Genomic DNA, 24,968 nt, shown 5'->3' on the forward strand with positions numbered 1-24,968 from the left:
TAAATGTTAAAAATAATTTTTGAAACTAATATTTCATTGTTGTATTTGTAATCAATAAAATATATTTATAAAAAATTCTAATTGTTAAAATTCGGGAATTTTCGAATTCGGTAATATTATAAACTGTCGAGAATTTTATTATTCGGGAATTTTGCAATTAGGGAATTTTATAATTCTGAAATTTTACTATTCGAAAATGTTATTATTCGGAAATTTTCCACTTCGGTATTTTTATTTTTCGGCAATTTTATTACTCGCGAATTTGATTAATCGAGAATTTTCTAATTCGGGAATTTTACACTGCCGGGAATTTTATTTTTAGGGATTTTTCAGTCGTCCCCTATTTGGTTAAAAATCAATCTATTGTAAGTAAAATATTTTTATTTTAAATCTTAGGAATTTAATATGATTTAAATAAAATTTAATATAATATATTTATTTTCGTGAAAAAATCACCTTATTTTCCAACTTTTTAGAGCTTTCGTGATCAGCAAAACTTTTTATCGAGACAATTTTAAAAAAAAGCTGTAAAAACTATTTAAAAAAATGGTAAACTCGGATAATTTACCTTGCAGAGTCGGATTGCATTCGTGTAGGCCTTCGCCATGGAATAAAAGTGAACAGCTTGTGTCACATTATTTCTCGACTCGTAATGTGCAGCTAAATGATAGGCTGAAGCCGCATGATTCGTTCTCATCACCAGGTCACAGGCCTCGTTCTCTCGATTTAAAAAACACAATAATCTCGTCATTGAGAGAGTATCGTGTGCGGCTTCATACAATCGCAAAGCGCCTTCCATATCGCCTGTGGATTCCGTATATTGGGCGTGCCAATTTTTTACGTCTCTATAAATATATAAATTTCCAAATAATTTATTAAATATTCAAAATAGAAAATAAAAAAGCCCGGAAATGCCTCTGTTTTTATTATTATTTTTTAATATTAAAAATAATGAATAATAAATTGTAAATAATCAATAATAAAGGTTTTAATAATTCAAATAATTTCTATATTTGAGAGTTTAGTCAAAAAAGTGCAACGGACAATTACTCAGTTTTTTAATCTAATATTTTTTAAGTATTAAAAATGAACTTCAATACTTATTTAAACTATTATTCTTTAGCCTGCAATTTATTCAAATTTGTATTTATTTATCGCTATTATATTTTTGATTATTTTAAGTTATTCTTTTTGATTGGAAATTTAAATAATTTGTTTAAAATATTCAACAATTTAGTTGAAATTTGGTTCCTTCTTGACTAAAAAATTGTTCTTGGTTTAATATTTTTTTTTTTTGGTCTTTGGGTTGAAGATTCAACCATTTTTGTCGAAAATTGGTTAAAAATTCAATTTTGTTGTAAAAAATTCAACTCTTTTAGTGAAAATATCGTTTTTTTTTTAGTTAAGAATTTAACTGCTTGTTCGAAAATTATTTTTTTTTTCGTTGAGAATTCAATCATTTGGTTGGAAATTTGCCGTTTTGGTTCAATTCAACTCTTTATGATCGAAAACAACCAATTTTTTTATAGAAATATCAACTATTACATTTTTGTTTAAAATAAATTCATAGGGTTAAAAATTCAACTACTTTGTTGACTAATTTGGTTGGAAATTTTTTCTTATTTTTTCTTTGGGTCGAAAATTCAATTACTTTCGTTGAAAATTCCACTAATTATTAAAAATTCACCTAGTTTGTAGAAAAGTCAACTGTTTCGAAGAAAATTCAACTCTTTTGGTAAAAATTTAATCATTTTGTGTAAAAATGTTGGTTTGTGATTAAAAATTTTGGTTTTTTATTTAAAGTAATAAATGTTTTAGAAAAAATATTAACTATTACATTTTTCAATTGAAAATTAATTAATTTGGTTGAAAATTCAATTATATTGTTAAAAACTCTTTGTATTTTTTTTTTAAATTAATTTTTTTGCTCAAAAATTACTTGGCTAAAAGTTTAACTAATTTGCTAAAAATTATATCTCATTAAAAATTTTATTTGATAAAACACTTTAAATTTGATTAAAAATTCAAAAATTTGGTTGATAATTTTTAATTATTTTATCTTTGGATTGTAGATTTAACTATTTTTGTCGAGATTCCATTTTTGGTTGGAAATTTATCTTTTTTAGTTAAAAATTAATTTTTCTTGATTAAAAAATTATCTTTCTTGTCATCATAGTTTTTATTTAAAACTTTTATTACTTAGTTCAAAATTAAACTAGTTTCTTGAAAATTTGAAAATCTTTTTAGTTTGAAAATGCATATTTTTTAAAAGTAAATTTGATCTTTTTTATTGAAAATGTTACTGCGTGGTTACAAATTAATATTTTTCGGGTGAAAACGGATTTTTTAAATTGAAAATTAACATTTTTGTGTTGAAAAATAAACTGTTTTATAAAAAATTCATATTTGCGGCTTGAAAATCAAACAATTTAGTAGAAAATTTAACTTTTTTAAAATTAAATTTATGTATTTTGTTAAAAATTTCACTTTATAGAAAAAAAATTTAACTCCTTAGTTGAAAGTTGAACAACTGTCTTAAAAGTTTTTTTTTTTAGTTGAAGATTTATAATTTTAGTTAAAAATCCGGGGTTTTAAATTAAAAATGGTAGTAAATTTCATTACTCAGTTGATAATTTATGTAAAATTCCAATTTTTCTTGGGAAAAGATCAATTTTTTATTCAACATTTTTAATATTTAGTTCGAAGTCGAATTACTGTGTTGAAAAATCGCCTTATGTGCTTGAAAACTCAACATCTGGATTAAAAATGTTTTCTTCCTTAAATAACAAATTTCGTTTTGATTGAAAATTCAACTATTTTGTTGTATATTCATCTTTTTAGTTTGAAAATGTATCTTTTTCTTTATAAATTTTATCTTTTTTAATTGAAAATGCTATTGTTTAATTACAAATTAATCTTTTTCGGTTAAAAAAGAACTTTTTTGTTAAAAATTCACGTTTTTGGGTTCAAAATTAAAATGTTTCATAAAACATTTATATTTTCGACTTGAAAATTAAACAATTTGGTAGAAAAATTATTTTTAATTTTTTTTTTAAATTCGTCTTTTGTGACACAAAATCAATTTTCTTGGCTAAAAATGCAACTATTTGATTAAAAGTTAATCTGTTTTAGTTGAGGATTTAAATGGTTACTATAAAATTCGTTTTTTTGTTAAATTCAGCTCTTTTTTATTTATTTTTTAAATATTGACTATATTTTTCGTTGAAAATTCATCTTTTTAGACAACAAATTAAACTCCTTGATTGAAAGTTGAAGAACTTTCTTAAAGATTTTTGTCGGTTGAACATTTATAATTTTATTAAAAAATCCGTTTTTTTGTGGTTGAAAATGACTATTTTTAGATGAAAATTTAACTAATTTAATAAATAAATTTTTCAACAAAATACATAAATTTTCAACAAAAGGATAAAAATTTAACTGGAATACTTAGATTTTGAATCAAAAATATGAGTTTTCAACAAGAAGATTAATTTTCAAACAAAAAGATTGTTTTCTACAAAAAAAAAAAAAGGAATTTTAAACCTAATAGTTGAATTTTAAACTAAAAATGATCAATTTTGAACCAAAAATGGAATAATTAAATTTTCAATAAAAAAATTAATTCTAAACCAAATACTTAAATTTTAGACTTAAAAATATGAGCCTTCAACTAAAAATGGAATAATTAAATTGTTAGTTAAAAAAATTTAATTTCCACAAAAAAGTATTTCCACTAAATTAATGAATTTTCAACTAAAATGATAAATATTTAACTGGAATACCTGAATTTTTAACCAAAAGATAAGTTTTCAAACAAAAAGATTAATTTTCTATCAAAAAAAGACGAAATTAAAAAAAAAATACAAAAATTTACTACTAAAAAATGGAATAAGTGAATTTTCTGTTTATAAAATAAATTTTGAATTAAACAGATGAATTTTTACATAACAAAAAATAAATTTTTAAATAAACATGGAATAGTTTAATTTTTCGTTAAAAAAACGTTAATTTTAAATTAAAATGATTAATTTATGACTGGAATACATACATTTTTAACAAAAAAAGATGAGTTTTTAAACAAAAAATGAATTGTCCAAAAATAATATTAATTTTTACAACAAACGATTAATTTTCTACAAAGAAAAGATGGATAAAAAAAAACCATGAATTTTCAACGAAAAAAGGCAATTTTTAAAGCTAAAATAGAATTGTTAAATTTTCCGTTAAAAAATTAATTTTCAATTAAATTCAAGAATTTTGAACTTAAATGATGAATATTTATTTGGAATACTTGAATTTTGTTCCCAAAAGATGAATGATCAAACAAGAAAATTAATTTTCAAACACGAAGAATAATTTTCAAAAAAAAAAATGTTTGACCAAAAAAAGATTATTTCAAAAAAATAATACATGAATTAAATAAAAAGGGGAATTTTCTACTTAAAGACAATCTTTTAACCAAACAGTTGAATTTTAAAACAAAAGAGATCAATTTTCAACAAAAAATGGAATAATTGAATTTTACGTCAAAAAAATTTTATTTTAAACCAAACTTATAAATTTTCAACCAAAATAATGAATCTTCAACTGGAATAGATGAATTTTAAACCAAAAAGATGAATTATAAACTAAAATGTTAAACATTTAAATAGAATTCTTGAATGTTTAAACAAATGTATGATGTTTTAATTGAAAAGAATATAATTTTCTACAGAAAAAGACGATTTTTCAACAAAATACATAAATTCTCAACCAAATAGTTAAATCTTCAATGAAAAAAGATCAATTTTCAACCAAAAAATTGAATTTTGTACTAAAAAAGATTATTTTTCAATCTAAAACTTAATTCTAAATTTTCTTAAATTTTTAACTTTTCAAAATTGAAGAATATTAAATTTTCATCTGTTGAAAATTCAATTATGAATTGTCTTAAGGTTTTAACCGTTAAAAATTAAATTTTCGATTTTCTTAAATTTTCAACAGTTGTAAAGGCCACTTTCAATTTCCTTAAATTTTCAACAGTCGTAAAGGCCATTTTCAATTTCCTTAAATTTTCACCTTTTGAAAATTCAATTTTCAATTTTAGTCAATTCCTAATAATTGACAATTTATCTTTCTCCAATTTTCTTAATTTTTCAACAATTGAATTTTCATCTGTTAAAAATTTAAGAAAATTGTTAACTGAATATACAACAGATGAAAATCCAGTTTTTGAAAATTTGAGAAAAATAAATAGTTGTTGAAAGTTTAAGAAAATCAAAAATTGAATTTTTAAATTTTGAAACCTGAAGAAAATTGATAATTCAATTTTCAACAGATGAAAATTCTATTTTCATTAATTTGTAGAAGTTGAAAATTAAGGAAAATTTATGATTGAATTTTCAGTAGATAAAAAATCAATTGTTGAAAATTTAAGAATTTTTTTCAACAAAATACATGAATTCTCAACAAAATAGTAGTTCAATTTTCAAATAAAGAAGGTTACTTTTCAATAAAAAATTACCAATTTAGCTATAAAATTATTATTATCGAATTTTTAATTTTCTTGAATTTACAACAATTGAATTTTTATCTACTGGAAATTAAATTATAAATTTTCTTAAAAATTTAATTATGAAAAAATTTCGTATGATAAAAAAAAGGTATGAAAAAAATTTACAACTAAAGAACAGATTTCCAAAATACCTTACTTTTCTGTTCATTACAGACAAAAATACAAATTTTAAAAATAGGGAGAAAATAAATTTTCAACCAAAAATAGAATAGTTCAAATTTTAAACTAAGAAAGATTATTTTTAAAAAATGGAATAATTAAATTTTCAGTTAAAAAAATTAATTTTAAACCAAGCTGATAAATTTTCAACTAAAATGAGAAATATTTAACTGTAATATTCGAACTTTTAAACAATTAGATAAAGTTTCAACCAGAAAGATTAATTTTTTGCCAAAAATGATGATTTTTCAACAAAATATATGAATTCTCAATCAAATAGTTGAATTTTCAAATAAAAAAGGCTAGTTTTTAATAAAAAATTACCAATTAAAATTATCGATCAACAATTTTCTTCAATTTTCAACTGTTCAAAATTGAAGAAAATTATATGATCTGTTAAAAATACAACTGTTAATTTTATTCAAGTTTCAAAAGTCGAAAATCATATTTTGTTAATTTTTCAACAATTATCGAATTTTTTATTTTCTTGAATTTCCAACAATTGAATTTTTATCTACTGGAAATTAAATCATAAATTTTTTTAAATATTTCAATTCTGAAAATTGAAGAAAATTAAGTTTTCATCTGTTAAAAATTTAATGATTAATTTTCCAGGTTACAACAATTAAAAATTAAATTTTCGATTTTCTTTCATTTTCAATAGTTGAAAATCCAATTTTTTATTTTATTCAATTCTTCATAGTTGATCAGTTTTTTGCATCAAATTTTCTTCAATTTTCAATAATTGAATTTTCATCTATTAAAATTTTTTTTTAAATTGTCAATTGAATCTCCATCATATGAAAATTCTATTATTTTTAGTTTTAAGGATTTAAAAGTTACAGAAAATTTATAACTAAATTTTCAGTCGCTAAAAATTCATTTTTCTTTAATTTTGAACAAATAAAAATTGAAGAAAAATGCCAATTTTCTTCAATTTTCAACTGTTTAAAATTGAAGAAAATTATATTATCTGTTGAAAATGCAATTGTCAATTTTATTAAAGTTTCAACTGTCGAAAATTGAATTTTGTTAATTTTTCAACAATTATCGAATTTTTTATTTTCTTCAATTTTCAACAATTATATTTTCATGTACTGGAAATTAAATGATAAATTTTCTTAAATATTCAAATTTTCGATTTTCTTTAATTTTCACTAATTGAAAATTCATGTTTAAATTTGATTAAATTTTCAATAGTTAATAGTTTTATAAAGATTCTATTTTCTATAAAAAATGAGACGAATTTTCCATAAAATACAAAAATTGTCTTTTAATTTAATCAATGAATTATTTAATTAGTTGAATTTTTAAGCGACAAATGTCAAATTTCAGCCAGATAGTTGAAATCTCATTATAAAAGTATACGATTGTTTATTCAAAATCGAACAGAAATCTATCTTCTTATAAAAAAAATTCGAATACTAAAAAAAGTGTATGAAAAATATTTACATTTAAAGAACAAAAACAAATTTTTTCAACAAATTTTCAATCAGAGATGAATTTTCAATTAAAATGATGAATCTTCAATAAAAATTAATTTAAAATAAATGATTTTTATTTTATAAATCACTTTATTTAACAAATAAAATAGAAATCACTTTTGTAATCTGACTCGACTTATTTAAATAATGAAAACTTGAATTTTACTGCGTTTTTAAGTAAATTTCCGGTTTTTAAATTAAATTTCCGGTGATTTTTCAGATTTCCTGGAAAATCAACAACACATTATAATACTTGATTGATTTCTTACGGGTCTTCCGATGTATTCAGATAGGTTTGAAGTTCACGAGGCTTAAGCAAAAGCATTCTTGGAACCTCAAATCTATGACAATCAGCTTTCGTGTACATTTCGATCGCCTCGATTATTTTTCCTTCCTGCTCGAGTGCTCTCGCGTAATTGTAGTAACTCGTCTTTTCTCGAATTTTATTTTCACTTGAAGCTAATGCAATCGACTCTTTGAATTTGTTACGAGCCTCCAACAAAGAGCCGACGAGATCCAACCTTTTGGCTTCTCGGAAAAGACGTTCGGCATCATTCTGAAAATTTCATTTTCAATTGTAATATTAAATTCCCCCCCGAAAAATTTCTGACATCTGGATACTTGCCGTGAAAAATTCAAAACCGATAGGTTTTAAATAAAAAACAAAAATACTTCAACATGGGTGGGTGATTTTCTAAGAAATTAGGCTAATAAATAGTTGAATTTTCAGGATAAAAAAATTTATTTTTAAACAAAAATGGTTGCATTTCAAAAAAATAATTTCATTTTTAATCGAATAGTTGAATTTTCAACTAAAACAGATTAAACTTGAACAAAGAACGAATGAATTTTTAACGAGAGTTAAAATTTCAAAGCTTTAAAGACGAATTGCTTGGACGAGAGTTGAATTTTCAAAGATGAACTTTTTTATAAACAAAAAGATGAATTTTTAACCGAAATAGACGAATTTTCTATGGGGAAAAACGACTTTTGAACAAAACTGTAAAATCTTCAATTAGAAGATTGAATTTTAACCAATTATTTCAACTTTTAAGAAAGCATTTCGATTTAACCAGAAAAGACACATTTTCAACCAACTGTTGATTTTTAATTAAATAGTGAAATTTTCTATCAATATAATAGAATTTTTAAAACAAAAAGACAAAGTTTCTCAACCAGAAAATATGAATTTTCAACAAAATAGTTAAATTTTCAACCAGAAAGATTAATTTTACACAAAAAAAGAGGAGTCTTTTATTAAAAAAAATTAATTAAAAAAAATCTTTACGCTGAATTTAATACTGTTGATTATTCAATTATGGATTGTCTTCAAATTTCAATAGTTGAAAAATCAATTTTCTTCAGTTTTTAACAACAGATATTTCAGTTTCCTTCAAATTGAAACGACTGCATTTTCAGCTGTTAAATATTCAAATTTTAAGAAAATAGATAATTGAATTTAAGAAATTCGCTTTACAATTCAAGAACAAAAATTTCTCACGCAGAATTCAATTGTTAAAAATTGAAGAAAAATCACATTTTTTCTGTAAAAAATTCAATTAAAAAATTTTATTAATTTTTCAACAGTTAAAAATTCAATTGTTTCTCAATATCAATTTTTTCAATTTAAAATAGTTTAGCATTTATTTTTCTCCAATCGTCAACAATTGAATTCTCTTCAACTTTAAAAAATTGAAAATTTTGAAAATTGAGGGACAAAAATTTCAGTCCACAAGCAAAAATTTCTCATGTTGAATTCAACATTTTTCAACAGTTGAAAATTGAAGAAAATTCAACTGATAAACCAACAATTATAAATTTTCATAAATTTTGCAACTGCTACAAATTAATGAAAATATAATTTTCATCTGTTAAAAACAAGAATAATAATTTTCAAACCAAAAATAAATTTTTTAACAAAACAAAGACGATTTTTCAGAAAAATATTTGAATTTTAAATAAAATATTTGAATTTTAATCGAAAAAGACAAGCATACATCCAAAAAAGTTGAATTTTGAATGAAAAGAGATCAGTTTAAAAGAAAATTAATTAATAAAATTTGAGGTTTGAAAAAATTAATTTCCTACCAAAAAAAAACAAACAAATTATCAGCCAAAGAAATGATGATTTTTTATGTTAAAAATTAACATTCTTTTAAAAAAAAAATTTTTTAACAAAATAGTTTATTTTTATCAAAAAAAAAAAAGAAAGAAATTAATTTTAAACTTAAAATAATGAATGTTTAACGAGAATAGAAGAATCTTAAAATAAAAAGATGAACTTTGAACAAAAAAGTTTAATTTTTAAATAAAATTATAAATATTCAACTAAAATACTAGAATTATCAATTAAAAATACGGATTTTGAAACAAGAATATTATTTTACAAACAAAAGATTAATTTTTTACCAAAAAATAAGATTTTTCAACAAAGTACATGAGTTTTTCACAAAAGAGTTAAATTTTTATCTCTAAAAGACCAATTTTTAACTAAATGGATGATCTTTGAACTAAAACAGATACATTTTTAATAAAAATTATGAACTTTTGTTTGAAATAGTATAATTAAATTTTTGGATAAAAAAAATGAATGTTAAACAAATTCTCAACCAAAAAAACTTATTTTGCAATCCAGGAGAGTTTAACTTTTAACCCATTAATAAAATTTTTCTTCCGAAAAAGATTAAGTCTGAATAAAAAATGTAACAGTTGATATTTTAACCAAAAAGGATTTTAATTTTTAATGAAAATAGTTATAATTTCAAAGCTTAAAATACAAATTGCTTGGACGAGAGGTTAATTTTCAAACAAGAATTTTTTTATGAACAAAAAGATGAATTTTTAACCAACTTTCAACCTAGTAGTTGAATTTTTAATAAAAAAAGATGAATAATCAACAAAAAATATAATTGCTGATAGTTTTATCAAAAAAAATTTTAATTCTAAATTTAAAAGTCGTATTTAACCAGAAAAGACCAATTTTCAACCAACTGTTAATTTTAAATTTAATTCAATTCAAGAAAAAAAATTTCTCATGTAGAATTCAATTGTTGAAAACAGAATAAAATTCTTCTGTTGAAAACAATGTTCAATTTTCAATTTTTTAAAATTTTTAACAGTTCAAAATTGAAAAAAAGTTACATTTTTTCTGCAAAAAATTTAATTAAAATTAATTTTTTTCATGTTTCAACATTTAAACATTCAATTTTTAAAATTTTCAATAGTGGAAAATTAAATTTTTTCTCAATATTAAATTTTTCTCAATTTCAAACAGTTCACAATTTATTTTTCTCCAATTGTCAACAATTGAATTCTCTTCAACTTTACAAAATTGAAAATTCAAATTTTGAAAATGTAAGGCAATTGAATTAAGGGAATAAACATCTCAGTCCACAAGCAAAAATTTCTCATGTTAAATTTAACATTTTTCAACCATTGATTTTTTATCTGCTAAAAAATAAATGATAAATTTTCATGAATTTTCAACTGCTACAAATTGATGAAAATAGAATTTTCATCTGTTGAAAACATGAAGAATAATTTTCAAACAAAAAATTAATTTTTGAACAAAACAAAAACGATTCATCAGAAAAATACATTAAATTAAAAAAAAAACAGTTGAATGTGTGTTTCAAATAATAATATTAATTTTTAAAACAAAAAGATTTATTTTCTACCAAAAAAGAAGAATTTTCAAACAATACATGAAGTTTCAACTAATAAAGTTTGTTTTTTAAATTTGTAAAGCAAAAATGAAATGGTTGATTTTTCCATTTAAAAAATTAATTTTCAATTTAACTGATGAATTTTTAACTAAAACGATAAATATTTAACTTTAATACTTAAATTTCTAACCAGATAGATCAATTAATTATAACAGAAAAATTTAATTGCTAAACAAGAAGAATTTCCAAACAAACAATAAATTTTTTACAAAAAAAAGACGATTTTTCAGAAAAATAAATGAATTTTAAATGAAATCGTTGAATTTTCATTTAAAAAAGACAATCATTCATCCAAATAAGTTGAATTTTGAACGAAAAGAGATCAGTTTAAAAAAAATGAATTAATTAAATTTGCGGTATAAAAAAATTAATTTCCTACAGAAAAAAAAAAGCAAATTATGAGCCAAAGACATGAATTTTCAACTAAGAAAGACCAATTTTTAACCCACTAGTTGAATTTTGAACTAAAAATTTAAATTTTTAACAAAAAATGGGATATTTGCATTTTTACTATAAATAATTAAAGTTCAAACAAAGGGTTGATAATTTTTTACAATAACAAATTGACTTTTTGTAAAAAACAACCATTTTTCAACAAAATACTTCATTTTTATAAAAAAAAAAATGAATTTTAAACTTAAAAGAATAAATCATTAATCCAGAATAGAAGAATTTTAAACTAATCAGATGAACTTTTAACAAAAAAGTTTAACTTTCAAACAAATATTTTTATTTTCAACCAAAAAGTTTAATTTTGAAATAAAATGATAAATATTCAACTAAAATACTAGAATTTTCAATTAAAAATATGAATTTTCGAACAAAAAGATTATTTTACAAACAAAAGATTACTTTTTTACAAAAAAAAACGATTTTTCATCAAAATACATGAAGTTTTTACAAAATAGTTGAATTTTTATCTGCAAAATGCCAATTTTCAACCAAATGGATAAACTTTAAACTAAAAAAGATGAATTTTTAATAAAAATGATAAATCTTTTGTTTGAAATTGTATAATTGAATTTCTAGATAAAAAAGTTAATGTTAAACAAATTTTCAATCAAAAAAACTTATTTTTCAACCAAGAATCATGAACCTTCTATCCAGTAATTAAATTTTCATTCCAAAAAAGATTAATTCCTGATACAAAATGTAACAGTTGATATTTTAACAAAAAGATTTTAATTTTTAATAAACGTAGTTTAATTCAACCAAAAAATACGATTTTTCCACATGAAATGAATTTTTAACAACGAAAGATTTTTCAATCCACTTTCAACAAATTATTTCAACTTTCAACCTAGTAGTTGAATTTTTAATAAAAAAATATGCACAATCAAAAAAAAAATCTAATTGCTGATACTTTTATCAGAAAACATTTTAATTCTAAATTAAAAAGTCGGATTTAACCAGAAAAGAAAATTTTCAACCAACTATTAATTTTTAATTAAACAGTGGAATTTTCGATCAATATAATAGAATTTTTAAACCAAAAAGACCAATTTTCGCAACCAGAAAATAGGAATTTAGGCGACTGAATTTTCAGTTGTTAAATATTCAAATTTTGATATTTTAAGAAAATTGATCATTGAATTTATGTTTCAACAGTTAAACAGTGAATTTTTAAATTTTTCAAATTTTCAACAGTTGAAAATTCCATTTTTTCTCAATATTATTTTTTTTTTCAATTTGAAACAGTTCAACATTTATTTTTCTCCAATTGTCAACAATTGAATTCTCTTCAACTGGAAAAAGCTAAAAAAAACTGATAAAAATACAATGTACAATTTTCAATTTTCTTTAATTTTCAATTTTCTTCAACTATCAAAATTATTAAATTTTCAACAGTTGATTCAAGAAAATAAAAAATTCGATAATTGGTGAAAAATTAACAAAATTTAAAATTTATTTTTCGACTGTTAAAACTTGAATAAAATTGACAACTGCATTTTTAATAGATAATATAATTTTCTTCCATTTTAAACAGTTGAAAATTTGAAATTTTCTCGAATTTTTATTCGTTCAAAATTAAAGAAAATTGAATTTTTAGCAACTGAAAATTTAGTTATCAATTTTCTGTAACTTTTAAATCTTTGAAATTGAAAACAAAAAAATAGAATTTTCATCTGCTGAAGATTCAATTGGCAATTTTCTTTAATTTTTAATAAAAGAAAATTCAATTGTTGAAAATTGAAAAAAATTTGTGAAAAATAAATTGTCATCTATTAAGAATTTAATAAAATTGAAAATTGAATTTTCAACTGTTGTAACCTGGACAAATTAATCATTGAACTTTTAAGAGATGAAAATTTAATTTGCTTTAATTTTCAAATTTTGAATTTTTAAGAAAATTTATAATTCAATTTCCAGTAGATAAAAATTTAATTGTTGTAAATTCAAGAAAATTAAAAATTCGATAATAATAATTTTATAAATAAATTGGTAATTTTTTATTGAAAACTAATCTTCTTTATTTGAAAATTCAACTACTATTTTGTTGAGAATTCATGTATTTTCTGGAAAAAATTCTTAACTTCTTAAAATTTCAATAATTGATTTTTTATCGATTAAAAATTAAATGATAAATTTTCCTTAATTTTCAACTGCTACAAATTATTGAAAATAGAATTTTCATCTGTTGAAAACTGAATTATCAATTTTCTTCAGGATTCAACATTTAAAAATTTAATTTTCGATGTTCTGAAACTTTCAACAACTATTTATTTTTCTCAAATTGTCAAAAACTGGATTTTCATCTGTTGAATATTCAATTAACAATTTTCTTAAATTTTTAACAGATAAAAAATCAATTGTTGAAAAAATTAAGAAAATTGGAGAAAAATATATTGCAAACTATTAGGAATTCAATAAAATTGAAAATTGAATTTTCAAAAGGTGAAAAATTAAGGAAATTGAAAATGACCTTCACAACTGTTGAAAATTTAAGAAAATCAAAAATTGAATTTTTAACTTTTGAAACCTGAAGAAAATTCCTAAATGAATTTTCAACAGATGAAAATTTAATGTTCTTGAATTTTGAAAAGCTAAAAATTTAAGAAAATTTAGAATTAAATTTTAGATTGAAAAATAATCTTTTTTAGTTTATAATTCATCTTTTTGGTTAAAAATTATATTCTTTTCAGTTAAAACATCACCCATTTGTTTAAACATTCAAGAATTTCATTTAAAAATTTAACATTTTAGTTTATAATTCATCTTTTTGGTTTAAAATTCATCTATTCCAGCAGAAGATTTATTATTTTGGTTGAAAATTAACTTTTCTTGACGGAAAATTTAACAATTCTACTTTTGTTTTAAAAATTGTCTTTTCTAGTTGAAAATTCATGTATGTTTTTTAGATCCATCTTTTTTTTATAGAAAATTAATCTTTTTGGTTGAAAATTAATATTATTGTTTAAAAATTCATTTTTTGTTTAAAAACTCATATTTTTCGTTAAAAATACAGGTGTTCTAGTCATATATTTATCATTTTTGTTTAAAATTAACGTTTTTTTATACGAAAATTTAACTATTCCATTTTTGATTGAAATTTTTTTGTTTGTTATTCGAAAATTCGTCTGTTTAATTAAAAAATTATTTTATAAGCGGAAAATTCAACTTTGACATTTTTGCTTTAAAGATTGTCTTTTTTTTCATGTATTTTTTGTTGTTTGAAAATTAATTTTTGTTAAAAAAAACTCATCTTTTAGTTAAAAATGTAGGTATTCCAGTAATATATTTACCATTTTGGTTGAAAATTAAGCAGTTTGATTTAAAATTAATTTCTTTAAACTAAAAATTTAACTATTCCACTTTTTGATTGAAAATTGATATTTTTTAGATCAAAATTCAAGTATCTGGTTGAAAGATTGTCGTTTTTCGTTGAAAATTCAACTATTTTGTTGAAAATTTCATGTATTGTTTTTTTAAATCGCCTTTTTTGTTAAAAAAATTTGTTTTTTTTTTTGTTTGAAAATTATTATTCTTGTTTGGAAATTCATCTTTTTGGTTAAAAAATCAGGTATCCCAGTTAAATATTTATCATTTTAGTAAATATTAATCTTTTTAGTTGACAATAATACTTCTCGGAAGTAAGTTTTTAATTCAAAATTCAAGTTTTTTTTAGTTAAAACTCCCACTATTTTGTTGAAAATTAATGGATTTTTTGTCTATATCATATTTTTTTTGGTAAAAAATTATTTTTTTTTTTGTTTAAAAATTATTCTTTTTGTTTGCAAATTAATTTTTTGTTTGAAAACTCCTCGTTTTGGTCAAAAATGCAGGTCTTCTAGTTAAATATTTATACTTTTTTTTTTGAAAAATTAAAAATTCGATTGAAAATTATTTTTTAACTGAAGCTTTAACTACATATTTTAGAATTTTTTTGGTTCTTTTGGTTTTTTTGGTTCTTTTTTGGTTCAAAATTCAACTCTTTTTTTTTTAATTCATGATTTTTTTTTAAATCGTCTTTTTTGGTAAAGAATTAATTTTTTGTTTGAAATTCATGCATTTTTTTAAATCATCATTTTTTGTTTGAAAATTATTATTCTTATTTGAACATTCAGCTTTTTGGCCGAAAAAGTAGGGATTCCAGTTAAATAATTATCTATTTGTTCGAAAATTCATCAATTTGATTGAAATTTTTTTTTTTTAACTGAAGATTTAACTATTCCATTTTATAATGAAAATTAACATTCTTCAGTTTCAAATTCAACTATTTTTTTTTTTAAATTCATGTATTTTTTTTAATCATCTTTTTTGGTGAAAAATGATTTTTTTTTGCTTTGTTTGAAAATTATTCTTCTTGTCTGAAATTTATTTTTTTTTATTTGAAAATTAATTTTCTTGATTGATAATTCATGTTTTTAGTGGAAAATTCATACATTTTTTTGAAATCGTTATTTTTTTGTAGAAAATAAATTTTTTTGTTTGAAAATTCATCTTTCTGGTTAAATAAGCAGGGATTCCAGTTAAACAATTATCGTTTTTTTTTTAATTTATCAATTTGATTGGAAATTATTATTTTTTTAACTGAAGCTTTAACTACCTATTTTAGAATAAAAATTGATCTTCTTTAGTTCAAAATTCAACTAATTAGTTGAAAAATGGTATTTTTAGTGAAAAATTCAACTATTTTTTTGAAAATTCATAAATTTGGATAAAATTGTCTTTTTTGGTCAATTTTTTTTGTTTAAATATTCTTTTTGTTTGAAAATTAATTTTCTTGTTTGATAATTCATCTTTTTAGTTCAAAATTTAACTATTTCGTTGAAAAATTATATTTTTTAGTGGAAAATTCCACCAATTTGTTGAAAATTCATATACTTTTTTGAAATCGTCATTTTTTGGTAGAAAATTAATTTTTTTTTGTTTGAAAATCCATCTTTCGGGTTAAATAATCAGGAATTCCAGTTAAATATTTATCATTTTATTGAAAAATTCATCAGATTTATTAAAAATCCTTTCTTTTTTTTAACTGAAAATTTAACTATTCCATTTTAGAATAAAAATTGATCCTTTTTAGTTTAAAATTCAACTGCTGGGTTGAAAGATTGTCTTGTAGTTAAAAATTCAACTATTTTTTTTAAATTCATGTATTATTTTTTTAAATCATCTTCTTTGGTAAAAATTTTTTTGTTTGTTTAAAAATTATTTTTTTTGTTGGAAAATTAATTTCCTTGTTTGATAATTCATCTTTTCAGTTCAAAATTGAACTATTTGAAAATTTATGTATTATTGTTTTTTAATTATTTTTTTTTCTGTTAAAAAATTACTTTTTTTGTGTGAGAATTCATCTTTTTGGTTAAATAAGCAGGGATTCCAGTTAAATAATTATCATTTTGTTTGAAAATGCATGAATTTGATTGAAAATTATATATTTTTTAACTGACGATTTAACTATTCCCTTTAAGAATAAAAATTGATATTTTTTAGTTTAAAATTCAATTAATGGGTTGAAAGATTGTCTCTTAGTTTTCAAAATTCCACTTTTTTTTTTAAATTCACGTATTATTTTTTTTAAATCGTCTTTTTTGAGTAGAAAATTTGTCTTTTAGTTACAAAATTATTATTCTTGTTTGATTATTCATCTTTTTGGTTCAAAATTCAAGTAATCCAGTTAAATATTTATCATTTTAGCTGAAAATTCATCAGTTAAATTGAAAATTAATTTTTTAAATGGAAAATTCAACCATTCCATTTTCGCTTTACAAATTTAAAAAAAACAACTTTTTTAGTTGAAAATTCATGTATTGTTTGAAAATTCTTCTTTTTTGGTAGAAAATAAATCTTTTTGTTTAAAAATTATTATTATTATTATTATTTGAAAACTCATCGTTCTGGTTTAAAATTCATTTTATTTTTTTTTGTACAAAAACTAATTTTTTTAGCTGAAAATTTAAATATTCCATTTTTGTTTGAAAATTAATTTTCTTCTTTGATAATTCATCTTTTCAGTTCAAAAGTCAACTATTTGATTGAAAAATTATCTTTTTTAGTGGAAAATTAAACCATTTTGTTGAAAATTCATATATTTTTTTGAAATCATCATTTTTTGGTAGAAAATTAATTTTTTTGTTTAAAAATTTATCTTTCTGGTTAAATAATCAGAAATTGCAGTTAAATATTTATCATTTTATTTGAAAATTCATTTTGGTTGATTAAAAATTCTTTATTTTTTTTTAACTGCAGATTTAACAGTTCCATTTCAGAATAAAAATTGTTCCCTTTTAGTTTAACATTCAACTACGGGTTTGAACGATTGACTTTTTTGACTGAATATATGTTGGAAATTGCCATTTTTTTTTAAATTCATGTATAATTTTTTGTAATCCTCTTTTTTTGGTCAAAAATTTTTTTGTTTGAAAATTAATTTTCTTGTTTCATAATTTATCTTTTTGGTTCCAAATTTAAGTATTCCAGTTAAATATTTATCATTAAAATTTCTTTTTTTAGTTAAAAAATCATTTATTTTTTTAAATTCATCCTTTTTGTAAAAAATTAATCTTTTTGTTTGAAAATTAATATTGTTGTTTGACAATTCATTTTTTGTTTAAAAACTCATCTTTTTTTTTAAATGCAGGTATTCTAGTCATATATTTAACATTTTGTTTGTTTTTTTTTGTGTAAAAAATGTTGTTTTTTTTGTTTGATAATTCATCTTTTTAGTTCAAAATTCCACTATTTGTTTGAAAAATTATCTTTGTTAGTGGAAAATTCAAACATTTTGTTGAAAATTTATATTTTTTGTTTAAATCATCATTTTTTGGTAGAAAATTAATTTTTTAGTTTGATAATTCATCTTTCTGGTTAAATAATCATAAATTTCAGTTAAATATTTATCATTTTATTTGAAAATTCATCAGATTAATTAAAAATTTTTCTTTTTTTTTAACTGAAGATTTAACTATTCCATGTTAAAATAAAAATTGATCTTTTTTAGTTTAAAATTTAACTACCGGGTTGGAAAATTGTCTTTTAGTTGAAAATTCATGCATTATTTTTTTTTAATCGTCTTTTTTGAGTAAAAAATTAATTTTGTTGTTTCAAAATTATACTTTTTGTTTGATGATTTATCTTTCTGGTTCCAAATTCAAGTATTCCAGTTAAATATTGATCATTTTAGTCGAAAATTCATCAGTTTATCCAAAATTAATTTTTTAAACGGAAAATTTACCTATTTCATTTTTTCTTTCCAAATTTAGAAAAAAGACTTTTTAGTTGAAAATTCATGCATTGCTGTTTGTTTGAAAATTCTTCTTTTTTGTTAGGAAATTAATCATTTTGTTTCGAAATTAATATTATTATTTGAAAACTCATCATTCTGGTTGAAAATTCATTTTAACTCTTTTTATTTGTAAAAAATTAATTTTTTTAACTGAAAATTTAAATATTCCATTTTCGGTTGAAAATTGATCTTTTTTATTTCAAAATTCAACTATTTAAGTTAAAAAAACTATTTGGAGGAGAGAAGGAAACGTAGGGGAAAATGGGAAAGACTGTAAGATCACTCTAATACTTATAAATAAATTAAATTAAATTAAAATAACAATTAGAATATTAAATTAAATTAAAAACAAAAAACTAAATATGAAAATAAAAATGCATATTTAATTAAAATACCAACGTGTAGTCCAAGTTCGACCGCCAAAATTCCAACTTTAGCCTCCAAGACTAAAGAATCGTTCTGCATTGCTTCTCTGAGAGCCCTGGCTCCTCTTGCTTGTTTCATGTGTCCCAAGCACAGCATCGCCATATCGAGTTGCTTCGTTTTGACACACATTTTCGCCAAACTGTTCCACACAGTCTCGTTTTTAATCGTCTTTATCGCCTTGAAAGCCTCGTCCATATTTGCAATGCTCAAGTAAAAACAAAAATCCAAAATAGCCTTTTTCGTGATTGGGTCGCAGCTACCCAATTCCTCGAAATCCTTCATCAGGAGATGAGCAATCTTGCTTTCGGTACTCAGAGATAATTCGGAATTCAAAATAATTATGTGTGGGGATCGAACTCCCAATAAACGAGAATTCTCGTCCTTTAAGGATCTAACATCCTGGACGACGATTCCGTGGTCTGAAGAGACAAACATCGAAACCAGGACGACACTCGCAGTGTCCTAGAGAGAAAAAGGGGACATTTTTTTTTCAATTTTTCATTTTTTTTTTTTTATTTAATTTTTTATTTGACAAAAATAATAAATTAATGTTTTTATTTTCTAGGGATTTTTGGCAAATTATATTATAGAAAATATTTCTAAATATATTAGCACCATGGATTAATTAAATAATACTAAAACAATAATTAATTTTTTTTTCCTTTGTCTTTCAAATTCACGAATTTGAATAATAATTCTGACAAATTTAGAAAAAAATGTTTTTTAAAATTAAGTGCATATTTGGGTAAAATTATTAAGGGTTGAATTTTTGACCAAAAAGATTAATTTTCTACCGGAAAAGACGCTTTTTCAACAAAATGCATGAATTCTGAACCAAATGAAAAAAAGATTAGTTTTCAACAAAAAATGGAATATTTAAATTTTCTGTTAAAAAAATTAATTTTTCAGAAAAAAAGTTCAAATGTATGAATCTTTAACTGGAATATTTGAATTTTCAAGCAAAAAAGCAAATTAAAAAAAAAGAAGATTAATTTTCTACCCAAAAATACCAATTTTTAACAAAATAATTGAATTTTTAAACAAAATGTTGAATTATTATCAGAAAAGCGATTTTTTCAACCAAACAGTTTAATTTTCAACTAAAAAAGATCTACTTTCAACCCAAAATGAAATAATTAAATTTTGAACTTAAAAATATGAGCCTTCAACTAAAAATGGAATAATTAAATTGTTAGTTAAAAAAATTATTTTTCAACCAAACGGTTGAGTTTTGAACCAAAAATGGAATAGATAAATATTTTATTAACAAAATTAATTTTAAACCAAATTGGTCAATTTTCAATTAAAATGATAAATATTTGATTGGAATACTTGAATTTTAAACCAAAATGATGAATTATTAAAAAGGAAGATTTGATTGTTAATCAAGAAGAGGTTTCATACAAAAAAATTAATTTTTTACAACAAGAAAATACGATTTTTCAGGATTAAAATAAATTTTCAATAAAACAACAGTCGAATTTTCAACTAAAACAGACAATATTGCAAACCAAAGATGTTGAATTTTGGAAAAAGAGATCAGTTTAAAAGAAACTGGAATAGTTAAATTTTCAGTTAAGAAAATTAATTTTTCACAGAAAAAGTTCAAATGATGAATCTTTACTTGGAATATTTGAATTTTTAAGCAAAAAGGTAAATTTAAAAAAAAAGAAGATTAATTTTCTACCCAAAAAGACCAATTTTTAACAAAATAATTGAATTTTTAAACAAAAGTTGAATTATCAACAACAAAGCGAAATTTTCAATTTTTCAAATTCGTAAATTCTTCAAATTTTCAAATTTTTAGTTTAAAAAATTAGTTTTCAAATAGCCTGATGAATTTCCAACTAAAATTACAAAAAATTTAACTGGAACACTTGAATTTAACCAAAAAGATTAATTTTCTATTTTAATGTCCAACTAGAAAAGACAATATTTTTAACAAACTGGTTAAATTTCGAACTAAAAAATATCAGTTTTCAACCAAAAATGGAATATTTAAATTTTCGGTTAAAAAAATTAATTTTTTACAAACAAAATTAGAATGATGAATCTTTACCTGGAATATTTGAATTTTCTACCCAAAAAGACCAAGTTTTAACAAAATAATTGAATTTTTAAACAAAAGTTGAATTATCAACAACAAAGCGAAATTTTCAACTTTTCAAATTCGTAAATTCTTCAAATTTTCAAATTTTTAGTTTAAAAAATTAGTTCTCACATAGCTTGATGAATTTCCAAATAAAATTATAAATATTTAGCTGGAACACTTGAATTTATCTAAAAAGATTAATTTTCTATTTTAATGTCCAACTAGAAAAGACAATATTTTTAACCAACTGATTGATTTTCGAACTAAAAAATATCAGTTTTCAACCAAAAATGGAATATTTCAATTTTCGGTTAAAAAAATTAATTTTTTACAAACAAAATTAGAATGATGAATCTTTACCTGGAATATTTGAATTTTCTACCCAAAAAGACCAATTTTTAACAAAATAATTGAATTTTTAAACAAAAGTTGAATTATCAACAACAAAGCGAAATTTTCAACTTTTCAATTTCGTAAATTCTTCAAATTTCCAAATTTTTAGTTTAAAAAATTAGTTTTCAAATAGCCTGATGAATTTCCAACTAAAATTACAAAAAATTTAACTGGAACACTTGAATTTAACCAAAAAGATTAATTTTTTATTTTAATGTCCAACTAGAAAAGACAATATTTTTAACCAACTGATTGATTTTCGAACTAAAAAATATCAGTTTTCAACCAAAAATGGAATATTTAAATTTTCGGTTAAAAAAATTAATTTTTTACAAACAAAATTAGAATGATGAATCTTTACCTGGAATATTTGAATTTTTTACCCAAAAAGACCAATTTTTAACAAAATAATTGAATTTTTAAACAAAAGTTGAATTATCAACAACAAAGCGAAATTTTCAACTTTTCAAATTCGTAAATTCTTCAAATTTCCAAATTTTTAGTTTAAAAAATTAGTTTTCAAATAGCTTGATGAATTTCCAACTAAAATTATAAATATTTAACTGGAACACTTGAATTTATCCAAAAAGATTAATTTTCTATTTTAATGTCCAACTAAAAAGACAATATTTTTAACCAACTGATTGATTTTCGAACTAAAAAATATCAGTTTTCAACCAAAAATGGAATATTTAAATTTTCGGTTAAAAAAATTAATTTTTTACAAACAAAATTAGAATGATGAATCTTTACCTGGAATATTTGAATTTTCTACCCAAAAAGACCAATTTTTAACAAAATAATTGAATTTTTAAACAAAAAGTTGAATTATTAACAAAAAAGCGAATTTTTCAAACAAATAGTTTAATTTTGAACTAAAACGGATCTACTTTCAAGAAAAAATGAAAAATTTAAATTTTCGGTGAAAAAAATTAATTTTCCGATAAAAAACTTAATTTTTACCAAAAAATACGATGCTTCAAGAAAAACATGAAATTTCAAAACAATAGTTGAATGTTCAACTAAAAAAGACAATATTTTCAACCAAATCGTTGAATTTTGAATAAAAAATGAAATAGTTAAATATTTTGTCATCAAATTTTATTTTAAACCACACTGATAAATTTTCAATTAAAATGATAAATATTTAATTGGAATACTTGAATTTCAAACAAAAATAAATTTTTTACAACAAAAAAAGACGATCTTTCAGAAGAAAATATGAGTTTTCAATAAAATAGTTGATTTTTCAACTATAAAAGACAATATTTCAAACCGAATAAGTTGAATTTTGAAAAAAGAGATCAGTTTGAAAGAAAATGGAATAGTTAAATTTTCAGTTAATAAAATTAAATTCCTACCAAAAAACAAACAAAATGTGAGCAAAAGTGATGAATTTTTAATTAAAGTAATGAATATTAAACAAATACTTGAATCGTCAACTGAAAAGAGAAAATTTTACAGAACTAAATTAATTTTCTACCAAAAATCTGATTTTTAAACAAAAGATCTATTTTCAAAGAAAAATGAAATATTTAAATTTTCAGTTTAAAAAATAATTTGTAACTAGACTGATAAATTTGCAACTAAAATTAAAAATATTTAACTGACATACCTACATTTTTTAATCAACAAGATGAATTATAAAAGAAGAATATTAATTTTCAATCAAAAAGGTTAATTTTCTACCAAAAAATACAGTCTTTAGAAAATAATACATGAATTTTCAACAAAATAGTTGAATTTTAAACTTAAACAATCTTCAACCAAATATTTAAATTTTAATCTAGAAAGATCATTTTTCAACCAAAAATGGAATAGTTAAATTTTTAGTTTAAAAATTAATTTTCAACTAAACTGATAAATATTTAACTGAAATGATAAATATTTAATTGTAGCACTTGTATTTTGAATCAAAAAGATGAATTATCGAACATTAAGAATGATTTTAAAACAAAAAATAAATTTTGTAACAAAAAAAAAGATGATTTTTCAGAAAAAATACATGAAATTTCAAGAAAATAGTTGAATTTTCAACTAAAAAAGACAATATTTTAACCAAATAGTTGAATTTTCAACTAAAAAAAATATCAGTTCTCAAGCAAAAATGAAATAGATAAATGTTTTATTAAAAAAATTAATTTTAAACCAAACTGATAAATTTTCAATTAAAATTATAAATGTTTGACTGGAATACTTAAATTTCTAACCAGAACGATGAATTAATTAAACAGAAATATTTAATTGTTAATCAAGAAGAAGAATTTCCAAACAAACAATACATTTTTTACCAAAAAAAGACGATTTTTTTAAAAAATATATGAATTTTAAATGAAATAATCGAAATTTCATTTGAAAAATACAATCATTTATCCAAATAAGTTGAATTTTGTATAAAAAGAGATAAATTTAAATTAAAATGGATTAATTAAATTTTCAGTTAAAAAAAATTAATTTCCTACAAAAAAACAAACAAATTATCAGCCAAAGTGATGAATTTTCAACTAAAATGATGAACCTTCAAATGGAATAAACGAATTTTAAACCGGAAAGTTGAATTATTAATAAAAGTGAAAAATTTTCAACAAAATAGTTGAATTTTGAAAAAAATTGTCATTTTTTAACCAAAAATGGGATATTTAAATTTTCCCTTCAAAGAATTAATGTTAAACCAAAGAGTTGAAGATTTTTTACTTTAAAACAATTAATTTCTTTTTACAAAAACATTTTTTAACAAAATAGTGCATTTTTATTTAAAAAAGGGAATTTTAATCTAAACAGATGAACTTTTAATCAAAAAGTTTAACTTTCAAACAAGTATTTTTATTTTCAACCAAAAAGTTTAATTTTTAAATTCAATGATAAATATTTTACTAAAATACTTAAATTTTCAATGAAAAAGTCGAATTTTCAAAAACAAGAAGATTATTTTACAAACAAAAGATTAAAATTCTACAAAAAAAATACGATTTTTCAACAAAATACATGAATTTTTCACAAAATAGTTGAATTTTTATCTGCAAAATGCCAATTTTCATTCAAATGGATAAACTTTGAACTAAAAAAGATGAATTTTTAATAGAAATGACAAATCTTTTATTTGAAATTGTATAGTTAAATTTTTAGATAAAAAATTTAATTTTTAAAAGCTCTTGAAAATTCCTTGGAATTTAAAAAAAAATACCCTATAATCTTTTTTTAAAACAAATTTAAAATCCCTTCAAATTATTGAAATCAATGGAAATTTTCTTCGAACCTTTTAAAATATCCCAAAATTTTTGTCCTAATTCATTCAAATCTTTGGCAATCTCTTGAAATACTTAAAAAAAATTCAAATCCTGCGAAATCCCTCAATTTTTAACTCATTTTTTAAAGTGAAAGAATAAATAAAATAAATAAGGTAAATAAA

At 20.9% G+C, this 24,968-nt stretch overlaps 1 protein-coding gene across 1 annotated transcript in view; it reads right to left on the minus strand.

Moving 5' to 3' along the window:
- Positions 1 to 24,968, minus strand: part of LOC117172180 (intraflagellar transport protein 140 homolog) — a 94,056-nt gene that overhangs the window by 22,712 nt on the left and 46,376 nt on the right. The window contains exons 7-9 of the mRNA XM_033360012.1: positions 19,048 to 19,536; positions 7,467 to 7,753; positions 569 to 845 (exon numbers count right to left, since the gene is read on the minus strand). Coding sequence (XP_033215903.1) covers positions 569 to 845; positions 7,467 to 7,753; positions 19,048 to 19,536 — 1,053 coding nt within the window. The remainder of the gene's footprint in view (positions 1 to 568; positions 846 to 7,466; positions 7,754 to 19,047; positions 19,537 to 24,968) is intronic.

This window comes from Belonocnema kinseyi, chromosome 4, assembly GCF_010883055.1.
Source record: "Belonocnema kinseyi isolate 2016_QV_RU_SX_M_011 chromosome 4, B_treatae_v1, whole genome shotgun sequence".
In the NCBI taxonomy this organism is placed as follows: domain Eukaryota; kingdom Metazoa; phylum Arthropoda; class Insecta; order Hymenoptera; family Cynipidae; genus Belonocnema; species Belonocnema kinseyi.